General features: G+C 43.1%; 1 protein-coding gene and 1 long non-coding RNA gene across 4 annotated transcripts in view; one reads left to right on the forward strand and one right to left on the reverse strand.

Annotated features, from left to right (window-relative positions):
* The window catches only part of LOC309659947, an 83,855-nt gene extending 80,388 nt beyond the window's left edge, over positions 1-3,467 (forward strand). Inside the window, exon 4 of the long non-coding RNA XR_014263048.1 lies at positions 3,340-3,467. This is a non-coding gene — a long non-coding RNA (uncharacterized lncRNA). The remainder of the gene's footprint in view (positions 1-3,339) is intronic.
* Positions 37-16,859, reverse strand: part of PLCXD2 (phosphatidylinositol specific phospholipase C X domain containing 2) — a 51,016-nt gene continuing 34,193 nt past the window's right edge. For 2 of the 3 annotated variants that reach the window (XM_082460213.1, XM_082460215.1), the window contains exons 3-4: positions 13,864-14,105; positions 37-5,784 (exon numbers count right to left, since the gene is read on the reverse strand). In XM_082460213.1, the coding sequence (XP_082316339.1) occupies positions 5,625-5,784; positions 13,864-14,105 (402 nt within the window). In that variant the 3' untranslated portion in view covers positions 37-5,624. The remainder of the gene's footprint in view (positions 5,785-13,863; positions 14,106-16,859) is intronic. The other variant, XM_082460214.1, reaches the window with a different exon arrangement.

Genomic DNA, 16,859 nt, shown 5'->3' on the forward strand with positions numbered 1-16,859 from the left:
GCCAATAATAAAATTTGCATACCAACAAAGGAAAAGTGCCTGCCAAAGTTTTATATTTATTATTAGGTTTAAGCCTATTTAGGTAGTTCAAATCAAATACAAGAAAAGATATCATGTCATCATATCTACTAAACTTTTTTCACAGTTAAAATGAGGTAATCTGGCTTTACAATGTTTTAGGCTGAATTAAGCACTTTAATCCAGGTTACCAGAAAGATGGAGAGAGATATATTTGAACAGTTATTTCCTAGGGGGAAAAAAAGCCATGTGAAATGCATATGAATAAGATAATTATGCCACAAAATACATTTCAGAGTATCAAGCAGAATATATGTAAAATTTTCATTCTAACCTTAAAATTGGTATAATGCATTACTTTTTTACTTCGCAAACAGCATGCATTGTCATATAAAACAAGCATAAAGAAGAAAATATAATATCTAACAGAGCATTTATCAGATTCACATTATCATCTGAATTGACCAAGATTTATTTTCACTTTGACAATCTCTGTATCTTCTAATCAGTGAGGTTAAGTATTACAGTTGGCATATACACAATACAAATAATGCATACATGATCTGCATGTAATACTTATTACCATTAGGGTGGAAATTAGTAAGTATAATAGCAGTAAGGTACCACTGTTTCTAGAATATGTTCTAAGATTTATCATATTGATACGATAGATTTATGACTGAAGTGTTATTAGTGCTCTAACCTAATAACAAATGTAAAACTGCAAACGTACAAAGCTACGGAAGGCTTATTTGACTTTTCAAAATGCTGTGCTTCTCGTTGGGCTCAGGGTTTGTGAGCAAGCCCCAACTATTTGGATGAAGTACTGGCCCCAGGTCTGGGCTCCAATCAGGTAAAGTTCTATTGATGGGGTGCGAGTAGGGGTGCAGAATAATGCATCTGAGGAGAGTAAGGGGCAAAAACCACTGTGGTAAGAGTGCATTTGCACATCATTGAATGTATGTGCTTTTTATTGTTAAGTTTTGCCAGCATCCTGTGATTAACAGTAATCAGCAGCTGATCAAGGATGACCGGGAGACAAGAGGAGGCAGTGGTATATTCTATGACGGAGATGAGAGGGAAAGAGATGGAAAATGCCTCTAGACTATTGACGGGGGGTACTCAGTAGACTTTGGGATTGGATTCCCAGTGAAGAGAAGGAAACTATTTTATCCAAACTATGAGGCTTAGAAACGAGTTTGAAAAGTCCTAAGAACAAGTTTTGTTGGAGAAAAGACTAGAACACTATATCCACTGCAGGATAGAAAGAATTATCTTAGAATACTTTCAGTGTCTAAGACTGTGCCAACAACATCAACAGCATTTTGTACACTATTCCCCTGGTTTAGGGCCAATTCAGTGATGACAGTGCCATTAGTGTCACTATTTCTAGTAGGACTCTGGGGAAGCCAGAGGATAAGGGGACAGTGGAGCTCTCGGAGCAGTAAAGAGCTGTTCACTATCATTTGGAATTAAGGGTAAAGTTTCCAGCTAATTCACTTATCACCCCATCAGTTCACTCCTGTGTGTCCCAAGGCAACATCTGAGTTGACACAGCTCTGGTAGCAGATACCAGGAAGCCATCTGAGGTAGAGGGGCGAGATGTACAGGGAAGTTGGCGGAATTTAGGGGGACATCCACGTTCTATGCCATACAAAATAAACTTCCTGTCAGTTTGGACGTTTTATGTTTTCAGTTTCTATTTATTTCCTTTTGGCATAACGTGACCATTTAGCATGTATTTGGGAAAGCTCACCTCCCTAGCTCAGATATTGCTTTCAGCCCTACTCATTTGACAGGTTACTAAAGGTGCCACTGGTGGACAAGTCTGTCGTCCTAAGCCACTCTCTTGATAAATGAGCCAAGTAGCATTTCTCTACACATCTCACACAAGGAAGACTACTGCCCCAGTACACACTCTGCGCACAGGCATTTAACCTAATTGTTAGGGACCTGATGTTTTGGGGGAGCTAGTTGACTGTGGTTTGCAAAACAGCAGACAGCATTTTTATTCCAGATGAAAGAACCAAGGCAGATTTAGCCCAGGATCGCTTCTCTGCTCTGCAAGGGGAGGGGGGTCTCATGGCTGTGCCCCCATCATTAGCCCGTTCCGTTTCCCAGAACCTAACGGCAAAAATCTGCAATTAGGCAATGAAGGCCATTACAAAAACTGCATCTGTGGCATGAACTAATTCTGTAAGATGGCCTAAACTTGTGTCGTGCTTTTGCTTCCTAGGAAGCAAAAGTTTCGTCTCAGGCTTAATCTCTTCTGTTTCTCCACCTTTAGTTTAGCACTAAGCCCCCTAGCTGGATTGTATGTAATAATAATGTCTCTGTGGGCAGCACTTCAGAAAAAATGAAAGTAGAAAATCCTGACCCACCACGAAATGCATTTAATTCCAGAATGCTCCACTACATTGTCTTCTTGAACAGAAAGATAAATTTTTGATGCAAATATAAGGTCATGTTAGAAGAAGTAGCATTCTTAAGGGTGATCATTACCTGGGCTCAGATCTTGTGCTTTTGTTTGCGTTTATATAAAATCCTGGGTTTGGGCTGTGGCTTAACTGTTCTCAAGAATGCAGGGGTCTGCACTCAGCACTAAGGAAAATAATTACACTTAATTACTATAGAGTCTAATACAGCAAATACGTAATATTTTTGGCATAACCCTCTTAGATCTGCCATTAATTTAAAGTTTAATCTTCAATAATTTATCATTCCCTTCCATCAATTCCATCTTGACCTCTTTCTCCAATCCTAAGAATATCTTCTGTACCCATGAAACCACGGTGGTACCTCTAAAAGGCTCAAAGTTCAAGCCTTTAAACACTGCTCTACTCTAACTGCAACCTGTGACTGTCCCCTTTGCCACGAAGCCATGGAGGTGTGGCCATGTGGGAAGTGGTCCTGGGAGCCCAAGAAAAACTCAGTCTACATTTCAGAATGAACGTGGCCCCAAATCCCGTGAAACTAAAGTCCTCTTTTGCTCAATCAAGTAGCTTTTTCGCTGATCTTGAAGTTCATTCTGAGCAAATAGGATAGCCTTGTTTGATCCGAAAAATCCCAAGACCTTGTGAGAATAAATGATGTGATCAGGTCACAATTTTTTATTGTTGGCAGTTGCAGAATGAGTCATAGACCTAAAGTGCCTTTTCCCTCGGTCCCATCACTGAGTCTCCTGCTTGGCCTGAGGTCAAGGAGCAGAATACACACATCCTTTACAATATATTAAGCAACTTGGTCTTGGGGCAGAAATTCTGCCAATTCAGGGGTGTTTACCAAGGGTGAACTGTAAATAATCCTCCTCCTATCTTCCAGAACTCCTGTGCAGAATTTCAGAATGCAGGCCAGGCTGGCAACCCAAAGCAGCAGGAAGGAGTGAGCGCCTGCCCCCTCCACAAAGAGCAAGACTCCATGCATGCGACCTTGGTATGGTTTTCTGTGCTTTTTCGTCATGAACGCCAAGGTGCACTTAAATGTTACAACCCAAGTGAAGTGCAACTATATATTTTAACACTAAAGGAGAAAATCAAGTAAACATTTCACTGAACAGTCAGCAGCCCTTGGGTGTCTCTGGCATCCTGTGTAGATACCTGTCAACACACCTGGCCTCATAGCACCAAGCTCCTGGGCAAAGCTAAGGCTCAAATAAAACAGAGCAGAATAATTCTCCTCTTGCCTCCGTATCTCTTTGCCAAGTAACAAAGGGCTTAAAGAAGGGAAATGATGTAGTCCCTAGCAATTGACCAAGTATTAAAATCAAGACCAAAATGAAATAATGACAACACAAATAAAACCCTGAGGGTAGGCTAGGGAATTTCAAAGCTTGTCACTGCAGTTTAATATCAGAATCGAAGGAAAATTAAGAAAGTGAGAGCACTCACTTTCTCACTCCTTTCCAGAGAAGGCCCTAAAAAACTAACAATAAAATCCCAGAACCAGCTCTGGAGAGGGATTCAAATGCAAGAGAAGGAACAGTTAAACCAGAGGCCTTTGCGTTGTGACCTCCTCGGCTGGGGCTTAAATTACTTTAAGCAATGTAAAGGCTGGAAGACCAAGTGTCGGGGGTGTGCATGTGCTCTTAGCAGCTCAGCTAGGACACCCCCACGGCAGGCAATATGCAAAATCCAGCCATGAGCATCAGAGAACAGGAGTGGGAAGCTGCTGGGAGGTGGTCCAACCATCTGTATAAATGTACACAGCCGTCCGGGATTCCGTGTTATCTTTCAGCCTTAAGGATCCAGAAGACGACACTTCCTTAGGGATTCTCAGAGAGTTCTGAGGAGCAATAAGTACACACACTCCCGTGGCCAGTGTTCTTTCTAGCACCTTCCTTTTCATCCCTCTTCTAGAGGGTTTTCCTCAAAAACCGAGAGCTCTTCATGACCCATTTCATCTTCTGTTCCAGTGCACGGCTTGGTAGTGGCTTCTCGGGTCTGGACCACACCCACACACGAACACTGTCCCCGGCGTGATGGGGTGGGGTGGGGGGCAGGACGTCTACAGCATCTATAGTAGAGTCAGAGGTCGCTCATGGTCCTGAGATGCGTGGTCCTGTGGAGGGGAAGAGGACCATGGCAGCATCTGGCCTGGGTAAGAAAAGTTCAGGAAGCTCCTTTGTGAGTGCTCTTGAGGTAAGAAGCACTGAAGATACTTAATCTATAAATAAATAAAAGAATAAATAAATAAATAAAACATAAGAGGGCTCTTTATAGATAAGCACCTCTTATCAATAATAATAAAAAAATCTCCTCTTGAGTTTCAAAGCCCTCCTTCAGTGGTGATTAGTAGGCTCAAAACAACCTGCAGAAAGTAGAACAATCAAGACACAAACTGGAAGTGTTCCAACACTGGGTATTTCTCACTGGATGACACATCATCATCCTCAATGTCCCCGAGGTAGTCTTGTTTTCAAGGAGTTACAGAACAGCTCCAAACCCACTTGTTTCTGATACCGAGGACAGTATGCACGGTTTATCTAAAGAATGAAGATGACCAATTACCAGCACAAGCACTGCAAGACAGCTTGTGGCTGAAATACCTTGGTGATAAATACGTCTTGCTCTTGGGGAAGAAGTGGTGACATTTAACATGCCTAGAGAAAACTGGTGCTTGACCTTTCTCCCCTCAGAGCCCCAGGCTGGTGATAAAGCCACCCCACAGGGCAGTCCACACCTGCCACGAGCCATCCTTTGGATCAGGAATGCCCTTCTGCTTCAGCCTTCTCTCTGGCTCAAACACAACATCTCAGAAGACAACAGGGAACTGGGCCAATTAGGGGACACTCAACACCCCAATGGAACCTGGAAACCCCATTTCCATATTACATTCAACATCATATGCCATTGGGGAGATGCTGACCTTGATCACATGAAACATGCTTTCTTCCCTCGGACTTAAGTTTTTACAAAGTCTCATTTGGGAAAAACGCAATTAAAAGCCCTGTAATTTTATCCAAATGGCCCTGTGAAGAGGGGAAAAAAAAAATGTCCCCTCCTCTTACTCCCTTCACCATCACTGCCCAGGGGCCAACTTAACAAGAAACCCTTCAGAACTCTAGCCTGGATCAACAACTTCAATATTAAGTTAAATAACAAATTAAATCAGCATTTAGCCAAAGCTCTATCCTCCTGTAGGAGGTCATTCAATTCAATGACAGCCGTGGCAAAGTCCACCAGGTCCACGAAGTCAGACGTGATGATGTTGACACCCAGGGCTCCAGGCTTCTGAGTCTTCACCCAATCCAGGATGGCAGGAAGATTCCTACACAGGAGTGTGTTGGGGCAAGAGAGAACAGAGAGTAGTGTTTAGAAACCGGAAAGAAAACATTTCTGTTAATGTAACAAAAGCGCGTCAACAGAGGCATAAGCTCCACCTCCCCACCAGATTTGTCCCTTTAAACTTAAATCTCTTTCAGGGACAGAATGATGTCTAGTCCATTAGAGAACTGTACTTTTAGGGTTTCTGTGCTGGAAGAAGAAATTCTTCGCCTCAATCACCAAAAAGATACCATGTCAACAGGACCTTGAAAAACTAAGATCAAGAGCCTAATTATTGGTGGGTTCTTTAATTTTCTTGTACCACGAAATTTTTTTATCATGAAAAATTTCAAACATATCACAACACTGAAAGAAATTTACAGTAAGCATATCCACCATCTAGATTCTACCACTAACATTTTACTATACTTGCTTACCATATATCTGTCCATCAATCCAGCTTATATTTTTGACAAATTCCAACTGCAAACATCTATACACATTCCCCTCAATATCTCAGCATGCAGTTCTAGGGTTCAGTATTTGTTTTCAACCTGTTTCCCTTTTGACGTAATGTTTATACCCAGTAAAATGCACAACTCTTAAGTGAACACTGGTTGAGTTTTGACAAATGTATATATATAACCCATACCCATCTCAAGGTATAGAACATTACCAGCATCCCAGAAGGTTCTGCATTCACCTTCCCCATTGATCCCTGCCCCCATTCTCCCAGAGGCAATAATTGTACTGTTGTTGTTGTTGTTTTTAAAAAAACACAGATTAAATTTGCCTGGTCTAGAATTACACATAAGCCATGCAATACGCGTTCTTGTGTGTGAGGCTCTTTCACTCAGCATTATGGTTTTGAAATTCATCCATGTTGTTGCATGCATCAGCAATTTGTTCTCTTTTTTAGTCACTGGATAGTATTCCATTGTATGAATATACTGTAATTTATCCATTTTCCTATTGATGGCTAAATGGACTGTTTCCAGTTTTTGGATATTATGAATAAAGCTGTTATGGTCATCCTTATACAAGTCTTTTTTGTGGACATTTATTTTCATTTCTTTTGGGTAAGTACCAAAGAGTGAAGTTGTTTTATTATATGTTAGGTTTACATTTGGTTTTATAAGAAATTTCCAGATCTTTACCCAAAGAGGTCGTTCCATCGTACATTCCATGAACAAAGTACGTGAGTTCTGTTTGCTTCACATCCTCTTTTAAATTTGGTGCTATAAATCTTTTTAATTTTAGCTGTTCTAGTGGATGTGTAAAGTTATCTCACAGTGTTTTAGTTTGCATTCTTCTGATCACTAATGATGTTGGGCAGTTTGTCATGTACTTATTGGCCATTAGTGTATCTTCTTTGGGAAGCATCTGCTCAGTTCTTTTACCCATTCTCTCTTTTGCTCTTTTTCTTTTAATTGCTGAGTTGTAGATGTTATTTATATATTCTGGATACTAGCCTTTTGTCAGATATGCTTTTTGAATATTTTATCCCCACCTGTAGCTTGCCTATTAATTTTCTCAATGGCATACTGGTGAGCTGAATTCCTTAATTTTGATGGAGTCTAATTTATCTTTTTTTTTCTTTTATGGTTTCTGTGACCTGTCTAAGAAACTTTTGCCTACTCCCAAGTCACAAGATACTTTCCTGTTTTATAATTTTAGCTTTTATGTTTAGATCTAAGATCCACCTCAAGTTAATTTTTATATATGCTTTATAATTTTAGCTTTTATGTTTAGATCTAAGATCCATCTCAAGTTAATTTTTATATATGCTTTATAATTTTAGCTTTTATGTTTAGATCTAAGAGCCATCTCAAGTTAATTTTTATATATGCTTTATAATTTTAGCTTTTATGTTTAGATCTAAGAGCCATCTCAAGTTAATTTTTTTTTTTTTTATCTCACAGCCACAGAAGGCTGGGTTTTTGTTTTTTTTTTTGTAGCTACTTTATTTATTTATTTATTTATTTTTGGCTGTGTTGGATCTTCGTTTCTGTGCGAGGGCTTTCTCTAGTTACGGCAAGTGGGGGCCACTCTTCATCGCGGTGCGTGGGCCTTTCACTATCGCGGCCCCTCCCGTTGTGGGGCACAGGCTCCAGACGTGCAGGCTCAGTAGTTGTGGCTCACGGGCCCAGCTGCTCCGTGGCATGTGGGATCTTCCCAGACCAGGGCTCGAACCCGTGTCCCCTGCATTAGCAGGCAGATTCTCAACCACTGCGCCACCAGGGAAGCCCTCAAGTTAATTTTTATATATGGTGTGAAGCAGGGGCCAAGGTTCACTTTTGCCATATGGACATACAGTTATTCCAGCAGCATGTGTGGCTTGTTATTGGACCAATACTTGCTCAGTTGTCTTACAAATGCAGTCTGTCAGTCTCACGTTATAATTTGAGGGCTTTCTATGTGAAAGCCAGAATGTTATCCAAAGAAGCTCACAATTCAGAGATGTAAACAAACGATGACAGTTTAACGTGATAGTTCCTATATTAGTAGTAAGTGTAAAATACCATGGGTGGTATAGAGGAGGGAGTAATGAAGTACTCAGTTTTGCATCATGGTAACAATAGCTCACTAAATACTTGCGACATTGAGGATGCCATAAGGAAGACACAAACCAGGGCTTATGTTTTGGTTAAGAGACTGGAGTTGTTTTTTAGGAAGGATTTTCTCTGGGTAAAAACGGAAAATAAGCTAAGTTTATTTCTTAATGGCCCCTTTCTCTTCTTTTGGTAACACTGTCCTTGGTTGTCATCTTCTCCCCGCCTTGTTCCTTTGAAGCTGCCTTCCCTCCTCTGAGTGTACATTCAACTTCTCAGTCTCCCTCTAGGCAACCCTGTCAAGGCCTTGAAGCATTTTGTCCTTCTCCGCTTTCTTTTCCTTTTATCGTGACAACTGTAATCAGTCCTGGGTCTCTTCCCTCGCTCAGCAGACTCTACGATCAGCCATGGGCTAAAACACATCTCACAAATTGATTTGCATTTTTATATTCATAGCTGATTATGACTTAATAAGCCAATATCACAGGGGTACTTCCATTTCTAACCTATTCAGTTTCATAACCTATTCAGTTTCTCTGTGCCTCAGTCTCTCCCCCTGTAAAATGGGGATAATAATAAAACTTCATATAGATTTGGGGGAATTAAATAAAGTAATACGTGTTAAGTGCTTAGAAGAGGGCCTGGGATATAATAAGTACTCTGTAAGTGCTGGGGACCAGAGAAGGAATCATAAATGGTAGAGGTTTGGGGGTGGGGGTAAGAAAACTTCCTAAAGTGGTCACATCCTGCTGCTTAGGTGACAAAATGTGTCCTGAGAGGGAAGGGTCACAAATGCAGTCATCCCTTGGAGACAGAGACCTGGAACACAGAGTGGCCCACACGAAGGCCACAGCAGCCCTGAGCCTGATGCATTTAAGCCTTCTTTTAAAAAATCTGCTTGTCCGTGTTTAAGTATGAAATTCTGGCACCACCTTCTGGTCATCACAGGGAAATGAGAATTAAAGGTTTGGTCAAGGCACCTCCAGCCGACTCCAGCCAGAGCCAGCCCGTGGAGGATCCCTGGAGGCCTGGAGGCGGAGGAGAGGGAAAGGCGAGCACCTGTGGTCTCCTCTCCGTGACAAAGAGCTCTGTGTCAGCTTCGGGTTCTCGTGTCAGCCTTCCCCAGGGCAAGGATCAAATAACCAGGATTGCGCACAAGGATCAAATAAACAGGAAATGCAGAACCCACTGTGAGCAGGAGCTGCTCTATTCTCTTAACTCTTGGCCTTTACCAAGACCTCTTTACCAAGATATCTTTACCAAGAGATCAGTGCAGACGACTGAGTCAGATACTGCTGTTGGGCCGTGAGGCACCGAATCCCAAGGGCTGCAGAGCAGCAGCTCAGAAAATTCCCCCTGGCTTAGAGGCTCACTGAGAGCAGGGCTGGTCCAGGGCGGGGACAGGCGTGGCATGCCTGTCTTGTGCCAGGCACTGTGGGAGACGCTTTCCTGTCAAGACTCCACAATCTTGTGTGGTTTTATTAACCCCACTTACCTGGTAAGAAAAACCACAGCTCAGAGACCTCAGGAAATTTGTCAAAGGCGGTCTGTTTTTAAGGCACTGTGTTAGTTTTCTAGGGCTGCTGTAAGAAAACGCCACAGGGACTTCCCTGGTGGCACAGTGGTTAAGAATCCGCCTGCCAATGCAGGGGACATGGGTTCGAGTCCTGGTCCGGGAAGATCCCACATGCCACGGAGCAACTAAGCCCGTGTGCCACAACTACTGAGCCTGTGGTCTAGAGTTTGGGAGCCACAACTACTGAGTCCACGTGCCACAACTACTGAAGCCCACAGGCCTAGAGCCCATGCTCCGCAACAAGAGAAGCCACCGCAATGAGAAGCCTACGCACCGCAACCAAGAGTAGCCCCCCCTCGCCGCAACTAGAGGAAGCCTGCGCACAGCAACGAAGACCCAACGCAGCCAAAAATAAAATTAATTAATTAATTAAAAAAAAAAAAAAAAAGGAAAACGCCACAGACTGGGTGGCTTAAACAACATAAGTTTATTTCCTCACAGCTCTAGAGGCTGGAAGTCCAAGATCAAGGTGTCAGCAGGTTTGGTTTCTCCTGAGGCCTCTCTCCTTGGCCTGCACATGGCCACCTTCTCCCTGTGTCCTCACAGGGTCTGCTCTCTGTGCACACCCATCCCCAGTGTCTCTGTGTGTCCTAATTTCCTCCTCTTATAAGGACACCAGTCAGACTGGATTAGGGCCCACCCGAATGGCCTCATTTTAACTTAACCAGCTCTTTAAAGGCCCTATCTCCTGATACAGCCATGTTCTGAGGTACTGGAGATTAGGCCTTCAACACATGAAATTCCAGGGAACACAAGTCAGTCCATAACAGGAACCAAGTCAGCCTTCAATCTTGGGCCTCTGGTTTCAGTCTGCGTCCCCTTCTGCGGTCCCATGCTGCTGTGCCCTCAGGCTTAGGCAAAACTTGCTTTCATTTGATTTCAGTGGGAGCGCAAGGTTTCTAAGAATCTAGGGAAAACTACCTTAGAAATTCAGTCAGAATGGCTATGTTTTACCCCTGCACCACAGCAGGTAGGCGCATGAAGCCCACACAGGGGACACCCCCTGTGCCCCAAGCTCTGGGCCCTCGGGACCTCACCTACACAAGGTCACTCCTTCAAGACTGGGGAGGTAGTTGGCACAGAGAGTCAGGCAAAAGAGGAGACAGAGAAATATGTTCCAAATGAAAGACCAAGACAAAACCTCACAAGAAGATCTTAATGAAATGGAGATAAGAATGGATATATTTTTCATGGCTTCAAGCAAACAAAATCTCAAGTCCAAAGTTGACCTAAGAGTTAGCGGGAAGCGGGGTTAACTGCCTGCTGAGAAAACCACCACTACATTTATAGGAAAATATACCTTGTCTTTTCCTCTTGGTTAAGCTGATAACTGGTGCCCAGGACCAGTTTGACAGCACCCCGTGTGCCTTACGACAGACCTTCTGGGTGTTGGCTCTCAGGGGAAGGCCCGTGACAACTGCTCCTTCCATATGCTTGAGAAATGAAATATTTCCTGCCATATCAATAAACAAAGGATGTCACAGTCATCAATGACTATACCCCTCAAACGTGAGCCGAGGAAACTCAGGGCTGAAAAGAATACCTGCCATCTAGCGGCCGTCAGACTGCCGTCACTCCCTGCGGTAACTCAGGATGTGTCAGGACACTGGCCCCAGAGAGCTGAGGTGCACATCAAAGGAATGATTTCAGTGAGCCAAGACTCTTGCTTCTTCCCGTACATAGAAAAGCGCTAAATTCCTTAACTTGAGATATCTGGTTTTCTTTAATTAGCAATAATCTTCTGACGTTCCCGACTACCTGCCCTTCGTTGCAAAAGTCCTATGTATCCTGGCTTCCTCCCTTCGCCTCTTCGGAGCAGCTTCTCAGAGTTACCTGAAACGCTTTCTCCCGGGCTGCAGTCCTCATTCTGCCCCCCAAAAAAACTTAACTCGCAGCTCTCACGTTGTGCATATATATATTTTTAAGTCAACACGCTTGTTCAATAGCCCAGGGGAAATGACAGCCACATGTCGTGCTGGTGTTTGGGAGCAAACTTGACCAAAGCAGCTGATGTGGAGGCCTAGGAATCCTAATGCATCTCTGTAATATTCTTGTGACCAGCAGGCGGCGAGATGCCCCAGTATCCTTCCAATCTCCCAGATGTGTGCTTGCTGCCAGCAGGTTAAGGCTCTGGCGTGCTAGGATGCTGGGGCTTTGGGCGCGTGTGCCATCATTACCTCTCAGTGGAAGAGCCTTGGGCTTCATCTGCAGCCAGATTAAAGATGCAGGAATTCACGAGTATGAAAAGCATTGTGACTCTGTGGGTTCAGAATTGTAGCCAGTAAGAGCTGACCAGATTCAGGTACTAGTGAGACAATTACAGACCAGTGGAGCAGAAAGGAACAGGGCACTGAAATGTGCTACATACAAGTCAGTGCTTGGATGCTGAAAGGGGCAATGGTCCAACAATCAGAAGTCCACGGATGGGATGTAATACTGACTCTTACCAGCAGTGGGGGTCTGGGTCACTTAACCTCATTGGGCCCATCTGAAGTGGGAACAATAACATGCTTTAGACAACGTGCCCTCCCGGAGGCTGGCTTAATTTAAGAACCTAATGAAATCATCTGCGAGGGGGTGCTCTATATTCAGAATACACTATACAGATATAACACACCCTTATTTTTAAAGACTTGCTCTCCCTTACAAGTACAGCTCTCTGCACAGACTTTATTATAGTGATTTTCACAGTGTTACATAGAAATTTACATGTTTATTTTTCCCGATAGAATGTACGTCTATGGGGGCAGTGACTAGAGTATTCATCTTGTGTCTTTGGACCCAGCTCCTATTCGTCGCTGAATTAATAAACAAATAAATAATGTTAATCTACAAATTTACCAAAGGCATGAGGAAATGGTATGGCTATATGAGCATATACTATAAAAAAGAAAGCTCACGATTCTGGTCTTGGTTTATGAAACTCTCTTTCCCAAGTTAAGCACAGGTAATTCAGTGAAGACTTAGGAGAGCCACACAGAAAGAGGTTTCTGGTTCTGTTCATGGCCAGCACAATCAGGAGCTCCCAGGTCGTTATCCAAACTCCTGCCAGGTGAACTCCTGTTATCGGAAGTCATGCTATCCAAACTATCCAAATAGACAGGGACACGTTGTTTGATGAATCTTTCATTATCTGAACTGTGGTGCTCAGCACCTGGAGCTCAGGAACCAAAGTGATTCTTGTAAATATCCCTTGTTATCCAAACATACTGGTTTCCTCAGCTTGGATTGCGAGGGATGCCCTATTAGCCAAATGTATTTATAACATTCCCTTTATACATAGGCATAGGCATACACACCTACATGTACATATACACAAGCCATCCTTTTTCTTGACAACACCTATCATTTATTGGTGTCCAGGATAAAGAACATCATCTAACACAACGTTTCTGGAGCTTCTCCTGCCTAATTGTACAGTCAGGATCAGTTCTGCTCCGAGGAAGTATCTGAAGCTATGGCATGGTAGGTGGCATCCTGAGCTGCTTCTTAGGACTCACTGTCACTAAGGAAGGGAGAAAGGACACCCTAAATCCTGGGAGGGTCACCTCTGAATCCCTACTGCCTGGCACAGCAGTCTCATTTAATGCTTCTTAAGAGAGTGAGTGCTTGGGCCAGCTTCGAGGGCAGGGGCAGGAACATGATGGCACCTCCAGCCGGAGGTGAACGGACTGGTGGTGGCTGAAAGTGCTTTGCCTCCATATTGAAATTTAGAGGGTATTTATGTTATAATACGTACATTTTAACAGAGTGTTTAGAGATCCTCTGGCCATGGTTAATGCAAGCCACCTCAAGTACACAACTTTTTCAAATATAAGGTTTTTTGGGTTTTGTTTTGTTATTTTAAATCTTCAAGGTATATGGTTTTACTGCTGTTTGCTGTTTATTCAGAAGAGAATCAAGATAAAAACATTTTTTTTTAACCCTCACTTGTGAAAAGGAAGCAAATTCTTACCTATGGACCAGCGTGTTCTTGAGGCCGCCGACCAGGCCCCGGGCGATGGTCTTCACTCTGGGCGTGAGGATCGCTTGCGACACGTGGAAGGATCCGTGGGGAGAGCGCTCACTCAGCGTGGTCTCCAGGAAGAGTATGAGCTTGTGCACACTTGTGGTATTTGCCCAGGGCGCTGGGATCTTCTTTCCAGGCCATAGGAAGGGGTACTGCTTGTAGAAGGGACAGTGATAGAAGATGAGAACCTGAAACGTTCAGAACAAATAAAGGAGGGCAATTCATGAACAAGCTGAGTGTTAACTCCTCGGCTTTACACTGATTGATTGCTAGGAGGAAAGGCGCACAAATACAAACATACGTGGAACTTCAAAAATTGTTATACACATATCTTTTTAGAAAAATTAATACGCAAAGATTTAAGCACTTGCTATATGCCTGACTTGAAGGTTTTTAACGTTTTGGGGGTCATGAACACCTTTGGAAGTATGGTAAACTCCTGAACCCCTTCTCAGATTGTTTTAAATGAATGTCTAAAATAAAATAGATAGGATTACAAAGAAAATCAGAGATGGAGATATAGCTATCAACATAATAATTAAATTTGTAATGAATAAATTAATGTATGTGCTTCATAATAAACACATTAAATAAAAATATTTTGTTTGAAGTCTAATAAGTTCCATAATTTTGAGTAAATGATGACTAGACACAATATTTCGAGATATCTGCACTAAACGAATATCTGTGGTTTCTGTGGGGACAAAGTCACAGGGAGTGCCAACGCTGCCAGCACTGCCGTGGGTGACTGCTCATGCTCATAATCAGTGGTTATACCGATATTCAGTCAGAGGTTACAAGTCAACATGTAGTGCTTTTCCCATCCAAATTCACAGACTTCTTAAATTCTACCCTAACCCACTCCTCTTGGGAATCTCTGGACCCCAGGTGGAGAACCTCAGCGGTTAGTCCCATCTATAAGTTACGACTCCTATGCTCGCGAAATTGACCCTTAGCTCTTGGGTTGAGAGCAATACACTGAACTGAATTTGGGAGGATGTAGGTTTTCAGTTGTGCGTCCTGACTCTGAATGAAACTGCCCTTCCCGGGAGAGGGAGGGAGTGAGCTATGTGAGGCAGGGAAGACTTCGAGTACCGGATGGGTCTCCAGTGGGACCTCTCAGGATGGTGGTGATTTTGCAAATAATTAGCAAGCCACATCCACGGCATTAATTAGTTTCTGAAGGCAGCAGAGAGACAGGGCGTTGCTATTTCGATTGTCCCAATTCAGAGCTCTGATGCTTAGGTTTCCAGAAGTACTGTTTTTTCTTCTCCCGGGTACCAGCGATTCTTCCCTGGAGGAATGTCCATTGTGTGTATTTACACTCCCTGCACCGCAATCCTCGGATAGCTGGCCTGACAGCATAATTCTCCTGGCACCCAAGGGCAAGAGCTCTGAGTGTGTGTCTTGTTTCTGGGGTGCATTTAGCCTAACTGCTCCTAAAGGCCTAGAGCTAGGAAGCACCAGCCTCAAAGCGCTGAACAGGCTGGTTGTTCTTGTTGCTTTTAATGGCTTTGAGTAATAATGTCTGACTGCCTGCTAATGATGCTGGTGGTAAACACATGGGTTAATGAGGTTAATCAGAGGCTCATCGTAAGCAGATTGCCTGGGAGATTGGGGAAGATTTCCCACTGGCGTTGTAACTGGCTAGTTTGGAAGGCTGGGGTCTCCAGCATCTGTAAGTGTGAAAAGCTGGGCTGTGAGATGTGGGAGAGGCGGGAGGCTGTGTGATCCTTCGACAGGGCCTGTCAGACCATTTCCCATGCTGCCTGGCCCCTGAGCAGAGGGTCAAGGGATGAAAGGAAAGTGCTGTTCTTCACTCGGTCTTGGAGAACGAGCAAAAAGGACACATTCTACAAAAGGGGCTTTATGGCTTTCCTCAAGAGCCTTCTCAAGTAATCTGATCCTAAAGGTTATAGGGGGAATTTCTGTTTACAGTAGGAGCTTGGCCTAGAAAACCAGCCCTCATTCTACAGAATTCTGGGGGGGCAGTAAGTCTTGCCCAGGGCCCGTGTTTTGCATCTGACTCCCGACCTCGCTCTGCTGTATTTTCTGTCTGAGATATTCTTCCCTCCAGCTCAGCAATTCATATGCAGGTTTTCTCTCGAGACTCAGATTTAAAATCTCATTTCCTTTAAGAATTATTCTTTAATTGACCTCTTCTTATTTTGATCATTCTTTTACAGGGGCCCCTGGGATGCAGATTTATACTAGGTACTATTTTTCAATTGATGGATTACAAAACCCTTTTTTTCATACAGTACATTTGAGGCAGTTTTGCCTTGTAATTGTATATATCAGTTGTCTTATATTTTACTAGTGGCACATATTCTTACCTTCTCGTTAAGATTCTAAATACTGCCAAGTTGTAGATGAAATCTTCGAATTCACTGTACCCTCAAAACTCATAACCACTAATATACCAATACATACCTGTGAGCTGTGATATAACTGCATATTGAGTAAATGAAATGTGACTGAATGGTAGTACACTTCTTTCTATTAAATTGTAGTAATAAAATACTCTGGGGGTTACATGCAAGGCAGCTCATTACATAATGAATATTTAAAGTTTAACCACCAGTATGGCACTGCCCCAGCAGGGGGCAGATGATTGAGGGCTCTGTTGGCGATCTCTTTAGCTTTTAAGAAGAGGTATAGCAGAGAAACCTCTGGGAAAGGAAGGGGAACAGGGAAATCCTGGAATTCAAATTGATGACACGCTCCCTTTTTCTGACACATCATCACAGTCTCTTTCTTTCATAATTTTAGGGGTATTGGTTGTTGAATGACACAGATTAGCCTTTACTGTTCTGCTAGAAATTCACTGTCCACATGATTCATTATTCCTGAAATTCTCTTGCAAATTTCTAAATGATTTAGTATGCAATGTGGCAGCCCATCCAGAATACTACCTGTGCACAAAATTATAAAACTATCAC

This window comes from Balaenoptera physalus (genome assembly GCF_965194825.1).
Source record: "Balaenoptera physalus genome assembly, chromosome: 4".
In the NCBI taxonomy this organism is placed as follows: domain Eukaryota; kingdom Metazoa; phylum Chordata; class Mammalia; order Artiodactyla; family Balaenopteridae; genus Balaenoptera; species Balaenoptera physalus.